This window comes from Heterodontus francisci, chromosome 32, assembly GCF_036365525.1.
Source record: "Heterodontus francisci isolate sHetFra1 chromosome 32, sHetFra1.hap1, whole genome shotgun sequence".
Lineage (NCBI taxonomy): Eukaryota > Metazoa > Chordata > Chondrichthyes > Heterodontiformes > Heterodontidae > Heterodontus > Heterodontus francisci.
Genome location: NC_090402.1, coordinates 30,384,815 through 30,401,008, shown reverse-complemented (window position 1 = coordinate 30,401,008; position 16,194 = coordinate 30,384,815). Strand labels below are relative to the sequence as shown.

General features: G+C 43.9%; 1 protein-coding gene across 7 annotated transcripts in view; it reads left to right on the top strand.

Annotated features, from left to right (window-relative positions):
* Positions 1-16,194, top strand: part of rgs3a (regulator of G protein signaling 3a) — a 401,039-nt gene that overhangs the window by 205,367 nt on the left and 179,478 nt on the right. For 6 of the 7 annotated variants that reach the window (XR_010969010.1, XM_068012622.1, XM_068012623.1 and 3 more), the window contains one exon: positions 4,228-4,268. The exons of the other annotated variant lie outside the window; for it this stretch is intronic. Coding sequence is in view for 5 of the 6 variants with exons in the window: in XM_068012622.1 (XP_067868723.1) it covers positions 4,228-4,268 (41 nt within the window). In the remaining variant the exon portion in view is untranslated. The remainder of the gene's footprint in view (positions 1-4,227; positions 4,269-16,194) is intronic. 7 annotated transcript variants of the gene reach the window in all.

The window sequence follows — 16,194 nt, the reverse complement described above, 5'->3', positions numbered from 1 at the left end:
GTTTTCTTTTATCCTACCCGCCAAGCATTTTTCATGCCCTCTCTTAGCTCTCCTAATCCCTTTCTTCAGATCCTTCCTGGCCATCTTGTATCCCTCCAGAGCTATGCCTGTGCCCTTTTTCCTCAACTTTATATACGCATCCTTCTTCTTCCTAACAAGACTCTCAACCTCTCTTGTCAACCACGGTTCCCTCACATGACCATCCCTTCCCTGTCTGACAGGGACATGCTTATCAATGGCCCCTACTATCTGCTCCTTGAAAAAGTTCCACATTTCGACCGTGCCCTTCCCTGCCAGCATATGCTCCCAACTTATGCTCCTCAGTTCCTGCCTGACAGCATCATATCTACCCTTCCCCCAATTGTAAACCTTGCCCTGTTGCACATACCTATCCCTCTCCATTACCACAGTGAATGCTACAGAATTGTGATCACTATCTCCAAAGTGCTCGCCCACCAACAGCTCTATCACTTGCCCTGGTTCATTACCTAGTACCAAATCCAATATTGCCTCCCCTCTGGTCGGGCAATCTACATACTGAGTCAGAAAAGCTTCCTGGACATACTGCACAAACACTACCCCATCCAAACTATTCGATCTAAAGAGTTGCCAATCAATATTTGGGAAGTTGAAATCCCCCATAATTACTACCCTGTGACTTCTGCTCCTTTCCAAAATCTGTTTCCCAATCTGCTCTTCCACCTCCCTGCTGCTATTGGGGGGCCTATAGAAAACTCCCATCAAGGTGACTGCTCCTTTCCTGTTCCTGACCTCAACCCACAGTGCCTCAGTCGGCAGATCCTCCTCGAAAATTCTTTCAGCAGTTGTTACACTATTTCTAACTAACAATGCCACCCCCCCACCTCTTTTACCACCATTCCTAATCTTATGAAAACATCTATAACCAGGTACCTCCAAAAACCATTCCTCCCCCTCACCTATCCACGTTTCAGTGATGGCCACAACATCGTAGTCCCAAGTGCCCATCCACGCCTTCAATTCACTCACCTTATTCCTGATGCTTCTTGCGTTGAAGTATACGCACTTTAACCCTTCTCCGTGCCCATCTGTCCTCTGCGACAGTGCTACCTTCCCCAATACCTCACTACACTCTTTGTCTTTCTGAGTGGCCCCACTGGTCCCTGGATTACAAGTCCGGTTCCCATCCCCCTCCCAAACTAGTTTAAACCCTCCCGAACAGTACTAGCAAACCTCCCTCCCAGGATATTGGTGCCCCTCTGGTTCAGATGCAGCCCGTCCTGTTTGAACAGGTCCCATCTTCCCCAGAATGCAGTCCAATTATCCAAGAACTGGAAGCCCTCCCTCCTACACCATTCCTGCAGCCACGTGTTCAGCTGTGCTCTCTCCCTATTCCTAGCCTCACTATCACGTGGCGCCGGCAACAAACCAGAGATAACAACTCTGTCCGTCCGAGCTTTCAGCTTCCAGCCTAACTCCCTAAACTCACTTCTAACATCTGTGCCACCCTTCCTTCCTACGTCGTTGGTGCCAATGTGCACCACGACCTCTGGCTGCTCCCCCTCCCCTTTAAGGATCCTGAAGACGCGATCACAAACATCACGGACCCTGGCACCAGGGAGGCAACAAACCATCCGTGCGTCTCGCCTGCGCCCACAGAACCGCCTGTCCGTACTCCTCACCATCGAGTCCCCGATGACTAGTGCTCTCCCATTCTCCCTCCTTCCCTTCTGAGCCACAGTGCAGGACCCCGTGCCAGAGGCCCGGTCACTGCAGCCTGCCCCCGATAGGCCGTCCCCCCCAACAGTATCTAAAACTGTATACTTGTTGTTGAGGGGAACGACCACAGGAGATCCCTGCACTGACCTCTTCCCACCTCTAACTGTTACCCAGCTGCCTTTGATTTGTGGAGTAACGACCTCCGTGTAGCTTCTATCTATCAACCCCTCAGCTTCCCGAATGATCCTCAGTTCATCCAGCTCCAGCTCCAATTCCCTAACACGGTCTGATAGGAGCTGGAGACGGATGCACTTCCAGCAGGTGAAGTCGGCAGGGTCACCGGAGGTTCCCCTCACCTCGAACATACTGCAGGAGGAGCAATACACTACACTGGCTGCCATTTCTTTTATTCAATTACCCCTTAGTTAAGTACAACTATAGATATTAACAAAAACAGTAAATAGCTTACCTGCTCAGTCCTTTTTGGTTAGAGGAGGAGGGTAAAAAGGGTCTTATTATTAGGTTAGAGGAGGAGGATGGGTGGGAGACACTACATGTGTAGTGGCTCGGGTTTACTCAGCTCCGCACCTTTAAGGAAAATACCTACCCAGGAGTCCTCGCTGCCGACCAGCTTCCGGTTCCTCCGGCGCCAAAAGAAACTCAAAGACAAGGAAAACAGTAAGTAAAACAGTAAGTACTTACTTTCAAAACACAGCTCCTGATGCCTTCACTCACCCACCGAAGAGTCGCTACCTTCTCCTGCTGCTCCGCCGGGAAATGAGCAGTTTACAGTTTAGCTCAACTGGTAGCATTCTGTCTCTTGCTCAAAAAGTTATCAATTAAAACAAACTGAAGACTTAAGTGCACAATTTGGATGCAGTGAGAGGTGGGACCTGCCTGCCATAAATGTTGGTCTGGGGATTAGTTTGAACCCAAAAATGGAGTTAAAAAAAATATTACCCATGGACAGGGAAGACATGACTGAGGCACATTACATTAAAAAGGCCTTACATTAAAAAATGTATGCCAAATACTTGAACATTACTTGACAGATGATGACTCCCTTATAAATGTTGACTTATAAAGCGTGCTTGAAAAATTGTGACAGAGTGGGCAGGATTTTTGCCCTATATGGGGGTGAGTATGGAAGCAGATGGATGCGAAAATTTCTGCAGCCGTTTGGCACCATTTTCCTGAAGGTGGGATTGGGACGGAAGGGCTACCTGCCCGCAAGTGGCAGGATAGCCAATTCAGCTAAATTACTGGCCCATTAAGGCCAATTAACAGAGGTCAACTGGAATTTTCCAGTCAGCCTGCGGGCCCTCTACGGTGTCAGGAACTAGGCCAGCTGCCTGGAGGCGGCTTCCTGGCAACAAACCTGGAATGACAGTGCTCCAGACAGTCTTTCAGGCCCTCCTGCCTGCCTGACCACAGCTGTGTCTGTAGGCTGCCCTGTGAAGGGACTCCCCCTCCACAATGGTAGCCGGGAAGCTATGGTGATTTATTAATTTAACAGCTTTTAAAGTTGCTGATCGGGTGCCTCAAGTATGAGGCTCCCCTGTCTCCCTGTTACCTCCAGGCCCTCCAGCTTTGAGAACCCACTCTCTGGTTACTAATTGGCCAATTTGGGGAATAGTCACTGCCGGTGGCTGTTTCCCACACTGTGCAGGGATGGACCCCCCATTTGACCCCGATGCCGGGGCCCGACCCAAAATCCTGCCCAATAAGTTTGATGTTGGTGGGAAGCTTGCACTATTCAAAGGACTGCTCATATGTTACCTCCTGATTCCACAAAGCATTACAAAGGGTGTGTTGGAGGTTTTGGGTGTCAGTTATGTCAAGTAGTATTATCAAGGACACACATTATCAGTATTGAGATTGAGGAGCACTGGAAGGTAAGGGTATCCTGGTATTCTCAGAACATTAGGAAGGGAGATCAAAGATTCTGGGAGCATTGGGACAACTCTAAGATTAGAGAAGCCTGGAAGATAAACTCTGGAGATCTATAGCATAAAGCACAGTAATTTGTCTGACATACTGAGTATGTGGTCAGGAAGTTTATGAGCATTCTGAGGAGTTTTTGGATCTGGGAGTGGGAGGGGATGATTGGGACGGGGGGTGGGGAGGGGTTGTTGGGGGAGTCATGGAGTCCAGCAGGACAGAGGAACAGGTTTGGTAGCATTGGGGAACTAAAGTCTTACAGCATTATGTAAAACAAAATTGACACACCATGGAAAAGCTTAGGTATTTAAGATGTCTGATGGGAATTTTCATTACACATTCTCCAGGGCATAGTCTAGCCACTTGTGACTTCAGTTGGCACTGTTCCTTTCTTTGGCTTAGTCATTCCTGTGACAGGATATTGTTTCCTAGTTAATGGGGAAGTAGATAGGCTGTTCTCTAGTCATACCTCTTGTATTTTTAGAAACCTATATGAACCTTGATATGTGTGCAATTTTATAAAAGCAAACTTTGTAATTTATTACTTTAGTTTTTTTCAAAAAATTAATACGCAAATTGGTTTTACAGGTGCAGCAGAAGACCTGCAGTTTTATATCAAATATGCTGAGGTATGTGTTTACATACTTTTCATCGGAAGTAATTTTTAAAAATGTTAACAGCTTGCAAGATTTGTTTTTATTTTTTTATTCTTTTATTAGTCACTGTGGCAAAAAGGCTTTCTCAGGCAACTTTTAATGCCCAGTATTTTGGATTTTTAAAAAAATGGATTAGGTATCTTCAGTAGATAAATGTTTTGGTTGTTTTTTATAGTAACCTGGTCATATATATGTGGTGCTTCTATGAGTGTTTAATGGATTCAATGATAGAATGCTAGGACTGTCCTCTTACTTCTAGTGCTTACGTTTGAATCCAGCTCAAACTGAAAGCCTATCTGTCTTGCCACTGTAGGGGTAGTAAGTGAAATAAATTCAGAAAGCCTGAAACTAATTTTGAGTGGGTATATGCTGCATAAAACTGCCTCTGATATGTGAAGAATTGCCATTAAGTTAGTGTTATGTTATGACCAAGTGAGAAAGGTGTTTAGGGGTCTGTTACTGTCTTCACCTGGTCTTATTGTAACAGAGTTTAATTTTAAACACGCTGTGTTTTGAGCTCCCTTTGTGAATCCTTTTTCACAGATTTTCAATTATAAGGCAAAGAAATGAACAGGCTTTCTTCAGTTTAAAGAAGGAAAGTGAAATTTATTAAACCTTAAACCTAAACCCGACTACGGTTAACACCTACAGATATACATTGTGCCCACATTAGCATGCACACGCGATACACACATGCAGATAGGGACAGAAGAGAGGAGAGGAAAATATAAGGTGAAAGGTTTGAGGCAGTCTCTGAAGGGGGTTTCTGGTTACTGTTTTTGTGGTTCCAGCTCGCTGTAAAGTCTTTGATTGCAGGCAGCTCTTACTTTTCGTTGGGGCCCAATATTCTTCTTAAACCTTGTTCAACGTAGGAAACTTTTCTCTCTTTGAGGTTCACGTGTCTTCAATGGTTTGTGAAGCAGGTGAGAGCGAGATGAGAGCAAACAGGAGGGAGATGTTCTCAAACCAGGAGCCAGGAGCTTTCTGATTTCAAATTCCCTGTTGGAAGTTCAAATTCAAAAATATCCAACAGTCAGTCATGTGACTAAACTGGCCCGACTACATCGGTTTGTGTATTCGGCCATCTTAGTAGTTAACCTGGAATGCTTCAATGTCTGGTAATCAAAAGTCCATTGTGGATTAAAATTGGAGTAGGGAATAGCTCCTTTGTCCTTTGAAGTACTTGTCTGTTGTTATGCTAATGGTTATGCTCCAGCCAAAGTCTCTAATTGATTTTCAAAGCAAGTTCTTTCTTCACCATCAGCAGTTTAAAATCAATGTTCATGTGGCAAAATTAATTTTCCTGATTCTTGGCAGGTGGGGGGCTTGACTGACAGTTACTAAAAGAAAAAACAAGGCTAACTAATATGGAATATAGAATGGTCAGAGTGGTATAACAGAGGCTTGATCCAAGGTTGGAGTTAAATAACATAGTTGAGAAATATGCGGGCAGATTACCCTCCATTCAATAAATACCAGGGTTGCATGCTGATTATGCTAGGTGCAAAAAGTGAAAAAATATTTCATTGCCAGCTTCTTGATGAACAGATAAAAATTACTTTTCAAATAGTATTTTCACGTAGTAATGTATTGCACAAAATATGTCACTGTAGCATTGATGACAATCATAGCATAGTTGAAGTGTTTGTACTGTAAAGTCCCTCATAAGTAGGACAGCACCTACAATTTTCCAATATGCGCTGGCCACAGGCAAGATTTCCCACATTCATCGCATACTTGTAAGAACATAATAAATCGGGGCAGGAGTAGACTAAACAGCCCTTCCAGCCTGCTCCACCATTCAATACGATATTGGCTGATATTCTGACTCAACTCCACTTTACTGCCCACACCCCATATCCCTTGATTCCCTGAAAGATCAAAAATCAGTCCTTCCCAGCCTTACATATACTCAACAACGGAGCATCCACAGCCCTCTGGAGTAGAGAATTACAAAGATTCACAACCCTCTGACTGAAGAAATTTCTCCTCAAATCAGCCCTAAATGATCGACCCCTTATCCTCAGGCTGTACCTGCATGTTCTAGATTCCCCAGTCCAGGGAAACAACCACTCGTTGTCGAGCCGCTTCAGATTGTTGTATGTTTTAATAGCATCATCTCTCATTCGTCTAAACTCCAGAGAGTATATTCAGAAAAGTAAGCTGTTAATGTCATGTCCACAAAAAATAGTGTTTAGTCAAACTTACATTCATTTATATCAAGAAACACAACAGTAGGGATTGACAGGTGGTTACGACCAAGTGAGAAAGGGATCTAGGGATTCCCTCTCAACCTTTGCCTGGTTTAACCATAACGGGGGTTAATTTTAAAAACACCATGTTTTTAGCTCCCCCTCAGTGAATCCTTATTCACTGCTCTCCAATTGTAAGGCAAAGAAATCAACCAGACAGGTTTTCTTAGATTTAAACAAGAAAGGTGGAAGTTTATTAACCTTAAAACTCTAATTGGTTAAAGTGACTACTAATAATCCACAGGACCACACATGCATATGGGATAAACACCACAGAGATAGAGACAGAAAAGTAGAAAGAATAAAGGGGAAATGTTTGAGGCAACAGCTGGGATTTATTTATGGTCCTTTGAGTTTGATGTTGAGTCTTTGATTGCCATTAAGTCTTGCCATTTCTTTGGGGCCCAGTGCATGCTTCAAAACTTGTTTCTCTCTTGAGGTTTAAGTGACTTTAGTGGATCCAGAAATTCGTGAAAGAGAGAGAGTGAGAGCCAGCCAGGAGAGAGGCTCTCATCTTCCAAGTTCAGTTGCAATCTGACCCAAACTGTGCTGTGAGCAATTCAAACAAAAACCTGGGCCAGCAGGTTAGTCATGTGAATAGCTATTTCAACAAACTCCTGCCTTGTGGATTTTCCATCTTAGCAGACACCCTGAAATGCTGCCTTTCTTAGGCATTCAATGTCTGGTGATCAAAATCCATTTGGGTTAATTGGATCAAGGAGCCCTTCTATTGTCTCCAGACACTGTCTCATAGTATGCAGATGTTTTCCAGCTACTGATGATCTCTTTAAACAAGTCATCTCCAGCAACAGTTTAAAATTTCCATGACTGCCGAGTGTGTCTTTGTTCCTATTGAGGCCTGCAGAGGGTGGGTTAGATTTAATTAGCTCTAAGTTGGAGTTCTGCTTATGGGCATCGGCAGTGGGTGGAACCACTCTGAACTCACTTTCAGTGCTTTGATGAATCATGAAAGGGCTTTTCACATTAGGGGATGGTTGGTTCCCTTTTCTCCTGACTGTGGGGTTGGATTCCTTGCTAATCTTCCCTTTGTCATCGGGGACATTCCTGCTTGCAGGCATTTACCCAGATTCTACTGCACTCCCTGGTGGCACTTCGGCTAGGTGAGGCATCACCCTCACGGCTTTTCTGGCCTCTTGAGGACTTTCTTTGTCTCTGCAGGTTCCTGTGAATGCTGTTAGCAACTCTGGTGGGGTACCTCTGGTGTCTGCATTTACATAGGAGGATATGGGGTCTAACTTTCCAAACAAACATTTTGGGGTTGGCTGACTAGACAGTAAGGGTTTTCATCTGGGATTCCTCCCGGACTTCCTTTAACCTGCCCTCTTTGTCCCTTTTTCCCCTTTCCTTTCTAACTTTTTGCCAGCTGTGTGCCTGCCTGTCCCCTTTTGTTCTCAGCGGGGGTCCCTTACAGTTCACCAGTCTTCTGCTGGACAGTCCTCCAAACACCATTTCACTGTAGGTTGGGGTTTCCCCTCAACCTTGCACATCTTTTTGGAGTTTGGCCAGTCAAACTGCTGTCTTATACGGGCTTTGGCTTTTCGTATACCGACATGTACAGCCACTGTAATCTCATGGGCCATTCTTAATATTTCTCTCCGGTACCTCTGCGGCACGACTAACTGGTGAACCACTGTTCACTCCTTGCTCTCAGGTCTGTGAGGAGAGCTCCACTTCGTCATCAGTACCTCATTCTTCAAATAGTAGCCGTCAACGACTCTCTCTGCTTCAATTTCAGACTTGGGCAGCCTGTACTAACTCTCTCAGTACTGGGTCGGCTTGCTGAGCCTCAGCTAGGGAAGATTCATTTAATTTATTCGCTGGGTCTTCTAACTTTCCAAAGAAAGTTTCAGTCAGACAGACCTCATGGTCATCTGCCTGTAGTGCCAATTCAATCTTCTCTGGGGAGCTGGTTTGATCATATCCTGATTCACTACACATGCAGGAAAACTGCAGGGGACCGTCTCCTGCCACGGCCCTGTCCCTGACCCCCTGTAATGTTTCTTTTACTACTGGGGAAGCTACCACATTCATCCCTGCCAGATCATTACCTAGGAGCAGGTTGACCCCGTCCACAGGCAAACTAGGGACAATCCCTACAGTCACCGGTCCTGAAACTCCAGGTGCACCTGGTGTACAGGTACAGGCATACACTGCCCCCCAATACCATTCACGACCATTTTGGTGTTCACTGCACTCTCTGGGGGAAAGGTCAGGCCTTTTCCCAGCAAAAGGGATCTAGTGGCCCCTGTGTCCCTGAGGATTACTATGGGCTTGCTGGCCCTATTTGAGGGGTATGGGGTTACTCTCCCTTCAGACACAAAATCCTGATAACCTTCAGGAATCCTATTATATTTTCCTGCACTTGCAGCAGTAGGCTTCCGATAGGGATATGGGCCAAAGGCGGGTATAAGGAGTTAGGCCGCGGATCAGCCATGATCTCATTGAATGGTGGGACAGGCTGGAGGGGCTGAATGGCCGACTCCTGTTCCTATCTTCCTAAGTCCTATGTTCCTGGGTCTTACTACTACTGCAGTTAAAACCACAGCTTGTTCTGTTGTGCTTTCCCTCAGTGTCCCTTCTCCTTCACTGAGCAGGTGTGCCCTGATTAACCCTGCAGACTTTTACTTTAGTTTCCAGCAGTCAGCTCTTAGATGACCTGCTTTATTACAATGGAAGCACATAGGTCTCCGGGTCTCACTCCTACTTACAGCGCCTTCCTTTTTGGCTGGAGGAGGGCCCCCTGTGTCTCCTGCTTTTCTTTCCCTCCCAGGACTGCTTGGGCTTCTATCACCTTCCCACCCTTTGTCCTTTTTGGATTTATGGGGGTGACTAGGAAAGGTTTTCCCCTGGGAAATCAACTTATAAATGAGAGAAAACTCATCAGCCAGAATTGCAACTTGCTGGGCTCTATCAACTTTCTGTTCCTCTATATGTGTCTTTATGGAGAATGGGAGAGAGTTTTTAAATTCCTGGAGCAAAATTACCTCTGAGATTTACATAGCTGAGCTGCACTTTAAGAGCCCTCAGCCACTGGTCAAAAGCCAAACTCCAGGTAAATTTGATCAGCTTTCTTCTTGAGGGTTCTAAACTTTTGGCGATAGGCTTCCGGTACTAATTCATATGCCCCAAGCATAGCATTTTTTGTCAGTTCATAATTTGATGAACTCTCATCTGGCAACATGGAATAAACCTCACGGGCTTTTCCTGTTCGCTTGCTTTGTAGCAGCAGAGTCCAAGTCTCAGCTGGCCACTTTAAGTGCCTTGCCAGTTTTTCAAAAGATTCAAAAAATGCTTCCACGTCTCCCTCATTGAATTTTGGAATCAGTTGGGAAAATGTTAACAATTCTGCACCTAGCCCTGAATTATGCTCCTCCATTTTGGCCATGCTTTCACTGGGGTTATTCTGTCGCCACCTATTTAACTCAAGCCACCTTCGCTCTCTTTCCTTGCATTCTTTCTGGAAGGTTCTTTCTCTCTCTCCTCTCTTGCTTTCTGTCTCTCCTCTCTTTTTCTTCACTTTCCTTCTGAAAAGTTCTTCCTTTCTCTCTATCCTGTCTCTCTCTTTGCCTTTCTTCAAATTCAAGTTTTCTTTGTTCCAATTGTACTTTTGCTAGCAATACCCTGTCGAAGTCTATTTCTCACCCTGCTTGTGCTCCTTCAGATTCAAGGGAAAAATGGTTGGCCACTAGACTTAGGAGTTCAGACTTTCTAGCCTTGGCATGGACAATGATCCTACACTGCTCAGCCATTTTTCTCAACTCCTGCAGAGAAAGGGCTTTTAACATCCCAAGTTACTTCACCCTGCTTGGGGAGTTACTGACTTCAGACGCAGGCATGTTCGTATTCTAGCACACACAACCACAAGAAAACCCATATTGAAATCTTTTTTCTTTCTAATTGGGATCAATTTGACTTCCCACTTCAAATTTTCTCATTTATCTGTGGGTCGAATCGGGGATGCTCGCCCCCAAATTTCCGTTGCGACCAGGTGAGAAAGGGGTCTAGGGGTTCCCTCCAGCTATTGCCTGGTTTAACTGTAATAGGGTTTAATTTTAAAAACATTGTGTTTTTAGCTCCCCCTCAGTGAATCCTTGTTCACTGCTCTCCAATTGTAAGGCAAAGCAATCAACCAGACAGGTTTCCTTAGATTTAAACAAGAAAGGTGGAAGTTTATTAACCTTAAAACTCTAATTTGGTTAAATTACAAATTTACGAGTTAAACTACGAATGCACCACACGATCACACTAGCATGCATACGCAATAAACCCACACACAGATACAGAAAGTAGAAAGAATAAAGAGGAAACGTTTGCGGCAATAGCTGGGATTTATTTATGGTCCTTTGAGTTCGATGTAGAGTCTTTGATTGCTGGTAAGTCTTTCTGTGTCACTGGGGCTCAGTGCATGCTTTAAAACTTGTTTCGATGTAGGAGTCTTTTCTCTCTTGAGGCTTAAGTGACTTTAGTGGATTTGGAGATTCGTGAAAGAGAGAGAGCTAGCCAAGAGAGAGGCTCTCATCTTGCAAGTTCAGTTGCAATCTGACCCAAACTGTGCTGTGAGCAGCTCAAACAAAAATCTGGGCCAGCAGGTTAGTCATGTGACTAGCTGCTTTAACAAATTCCTGCGTTTGTGGATTCTCCACCTTTGCAGACACCCTGGAATGCTGCATTTCTTACACATTCAATACCTGGTGATCAAATCCATTTGGGTTAATTGGATCAGGGAGCCCTTCTATTGTCTACCGGCACTCTCTCTTAGTATGCAAATGTTTTCCAGCCACTTCTGATCTCTTTAAACAAGTCATCTCTTCCTTCCAGCAACAGTTTAAAATTAATGTTCATATGGTGAAATTAAAATACCTCATTCTTGACAGGTGGGGTCTTCATGACACAGGAGTAACACCTGTAATCTCGATTTTACAGGCATCATATTTTTATTTTACTTTACAAATACAGGAAATAGATCTACTACAAATAATATGGATGTTACATCTCCTACAGTCACATTCAATTTGCCGGCCAGACATATGACTTAAGTGACATTTTCGCTCCAATATGGTGTACTTTACTTCACCAAAATACTCACTGTACATGTGACAATATAATTACTTAAAAGAAGGTCCACACTTTTTGCAATAGCTGTTAATATAATGTGCAGATAATTATTTTATTTTCCTCAGAGGAAGTTGCAGATATTTTGCCTTTGACCAGCTTAAATTGGCTACCCTAAGCAGTGAAAAGTGTAAAGGATTCTATATAAATACCAACATTAAAGATGCTGAATAGGGAACATTTTTTCTTATTATTCCTAAAGTGCACAGATAATGTTTGACAGAAGTGGCTTTTAAATATCACAGTATGTATTGGAGAAAGACAAGGTAGGCAATAACATGCTGCAGGAGCATTTTTCCAGAAATTAATAAAGATAAGCACATGCGTCAGTAATGAACTTTTGGGCTTTAGAACTGTTGATGGTGTTCTGCCAAGACATGCTGTTGGCTGCATATCTTTGAGCTTTATCAGAGGACATGTATTTTGACTTTAGATAATTGGAGAATTTGAAAAAGCCCATAACATATTTCCATTCACTAGGGTGTTACATAGTTTGACAGTTCATTTACCAAATTAAAGGGCTGCACTTTTTGATATCACTTGCAAATGAATTGATAGTTAAGTCACAAAGTATTTGCATTACTAGGCAGGACTATGAGGCGACTGACTGGCACAGATAGCCTTGCTGTAGAATACAAACAAAAACAATAGTATGACAGTTAAGGCTTTTGCTGCATCCCTTGCTCTCATGCTCAGGGCTGGACAGCAGTTTCCATACTCAGACTGAGGGGATAAAATTCGATAGTCCTGAAAATGGGCACAGGGATTGCCCATTGCTTCTGATGCAGCCGGCATGTAAAGTTCAGGCTGCTTACTCATTTGATTGATTGTAGCATACAGCCAGCATTAAACATGCTTCTGAAAGGCTGCATGCCTGATCAGGGTAGCAAAACTGTGAGAGATTAGCATGTGGTCAAGCCTAACCTGCACCACTAAAAGCCAGTCTGCAACTTTTAAGGGGGAGTGCATTACAACTGGAATAAGTGCTAGAAGTCATTTTATTTATTTATTTAGAGATACAGCACTGAAACAGGCCCTTCAGCCCACCGAGTCTGTGCCAACCATCAACTACCCATTTATACTAATCCTACACTAATCCCATATTCCTACCACATCCCCACCTTCCCTATATTCCCCTACCACCTACCTATACTAGGGGCAATTTATAATGGGCAATTTACCTATCACCCTGCAAGTCTTTGGCTGTGGGAGGAAACCGGAGCAGTTCACCCACAGGGAGAACTTGCAAACTCCACACAGGCAGTACCCAGAATTGAACCCGGGTCGCTGGAGCTGTGAGACTGCGGTGCTAACCACTGCGCCACTGTGCCGCCCCATTCTAAGCACGTTTGTTGATGGCCTTTCACCAGAACTGGAAAAAGTTAGAGAGGTATCAGGTTTCAAGCAAGTACAGAGGCAGGAAAAGGGGAAGGGGCAAAGAACAAAAGGGAAGCTCTGTGATAGGGTAGAAGGTAGGAGAGAATAAAGGACAAAAGGGTGATGATGCAAAGCTAAAGGAGATGGTAATAAGGCAAGTAAAGTAACAAAAGATAGATCTAGAAGAGAAGTAAGTGGGAAAAATAGAGTCATTACCAATAACTGTTGACTAAAAAAAAATTGGGGGCAGAGGTTATCATCTGAAATTGTTAACTCATTGTTGAGTCCAGAAAGCTGTAAAGCAACAACAGCTTGTATTTATGTAGCACCTTTAGCATAATAAAATGTCCAAAGGTCCTTCACAGTGGCATTATAAAACAAAAACATGACACTAAGCCACATAAGGAGATATGAGGGCAGATGACTAAAAGCGTGGTCAAAGAGGTGGGTTTTAAGGAGTGCCTGAAAGGAGCAAATTGAGGTAGAGAAGCAGCACGATCATCGTGAAATAAATGAGCTCATGTGCCTGACCTGCTGCTGAGTGAGCATGTGTCCATACTTAAAAATCATGTCCCTAGTTTAACGTATCTTTCTGCTATGATCCTGACTTAATCGACCTGGCACTGAGGCTGAGAGGAATGGCACAGAAGGGAGAGATTGTAGATCTGCTATTGTAAATCTCTGGAAGGAGCACACGGCACTACCTTCTGGATTGCTGCTGTACACTGAAACTGTATTCTCGACTCCCTCTAGTGGCACACCACACATGCTACACCAAGCATGTATGATGGCCTCAAATGAACAATACACTACATCTCTCCCCTTCTTGGTAAATGAGAGTTTTGATGGTTTGCCTACATTGTTCTGTTTAGACATTACATCAGTTTGTAACAAATTTGTGTAGGTATGGCGGAAATTTCTGCTCATGACGAGGATATCAATGCATGGCATCAGATGTTGTATCATATAACTCATATGCTTTAGCTGAAGTGTCGATGTCTGGATCGGATGCAGCGCTTACGGATGGTGCGTGCAACACTTTGAGGAATGATGCATTTTGTGTGAAGATTTGCGAAGCATGCTTAGCAGTGTTGGTCACAACAAATGACTGGATGCCATTGGGGGTTGTTTGCTTTCCAACACAACCATCACATTTTACAAACACTTTGTCATCTGGCTTTAGTTTTGCTCTGTGTTTGCTTGCATGCGATCTTTCTGTCCTTGATCACACTCACATAAGTGTTGATCATTAGCTTTGCAGGGTAGTCAGGAAGATGTGTGTGCATAGGATGTGCGAGGATTAGTGTAGCGGGAGGCTTTCCAGTAGTCGAGTGAGGAGTCGCTTTGTAATTGCAAAGAAAATGATATAACTCCTGCTTCCATGATTTGCAGTAGCTGCATGGATTACACTTTGAAGGTACGTATGAATCTCTCAACTTCTCCATTAGCTCTTGGCCAATAGGGTGTGATTTTTCAGTAATTGAAGCTCAGGTAGTTCGCGAATTTACTGAACTCATCAGTATTGAATGCGGGTACATTGTCGCTTCTCACCGTTTGACTCCAAACAAAGCTTAAATCTAGTCATGCTTCGGGACGACTGCTTTCGCTGAGGTAGGCGTAACAATTTCTATGACTGGGAATCTTCCAACAAGCAAGTGCTCATCAGTGGGCAAGTCTGCGAAGTCTATGCTAACTTCTGTCCATAGGCCTGCAGGTAGCCCAGACATGTTGAGCGGATCACAAAGATTTGACATTCTGGTTGCTTGACATGGCAAACATTGATTTTGTGCTCCACCATGCAGTCAATTCCTGGGAACCATAGCTTTTCCCAAAGAAGTTGCTTGCTTTTGACAATTCCCTGGTGACCCTCGTTGTGCTATTTCTACAACACATTCTCTGAATGACTGCGGAATGTCAATGCAGTTGCTTCATAACGAGATGAAAAGTGGTTGAAACTGTGAGCTCATTTCGAACATTGTGAAGACCTTGTAGCCTGCCACGCGATTTCATTAACAGATGTTCTCAATCATATCTTTCCAGTTTTGTGATTTCATAGCTGTCATACATGGCTGAAATGCTTCATCTTGTTTTGTTGCCACTTTGGTGTCAATGATAGCGACTTCTACGCTCACAAAGTTAAGATGTTCAGTCTGTTCTTCGTGACTATTAAGACTGATTGTTGGCAAAGGATGGTGCAAAAGGTAGCCAGCTGGGTTAAGCTTGCCTGGTTGATACTTAACAGGGAATTTGTACCCTTGTAGTTTGAGTACCCAACGCTCTATTTGAGTAGGCAGCTTGCTATGCAGTCTGTTGAACAGGCCTACTAGTGGCCTATGATTGGTTATCATTTTAATAAAATTGCTTCCATACAAGTAGAGATAAAAATGTAGGATGGTCCATGTGATTAAGAGTGCTTCTCTACCTGTTTGCGAATATCATTGTCTGTGAGCATTAACAATCTGCTTGCCATCGCGACGATTGATGGGCTGCATCCACGACTAGCTTGGTGGTTTTCTCGGGGTTGAAGTAGGCATTTCTGCAACTTGCTGACAGCTGTTGTTTGTGCAGTTTAGTGTACTGCTACTTGGTGGTCTCTTTTGTCAGATCACATGGGGGGCAGACAGTGTAGCAAGGTCAGGAATGAAATGACTACAGTATGTGAGGAGCCCAAGCAGACTGTGGTCTTCAAACACGTTTGTGGGATCTGCAGTGTTTTCAATGGCTTTGACTTTCCATGGATCAGATGATACTCCTTCACCGCTCAATACATGACCGAAGAATTCGATTCTGCTTTAATTGAACAGGCACTTGTCGTTGTTCAGGGTGAGGTTACACTGTCTAAGACGTTGTAGACATGTATGAAGGTGTGTCCCAAGTTCACCTTTAGTGTGACCATAGGTGAGAATGTCATCATTGATATTCAGTGTGCCCTCAAGTCTTTGCAGTGCAGACTGAAGCATGTGCTGAAATGCTCAGCTGCTGAGTTGACTCCAAAGTTGAGCCTTGTGTATCGAAAGAGCCTGATGTGAAGGAGAACACTGCAAGATGTTGTATGATTGCTTTAAGAGTGATGTCCCTTTAGGAACTCAGTATGTTAATGAACTAAGTACCAGGATAACACAAAGAAACTCATGACA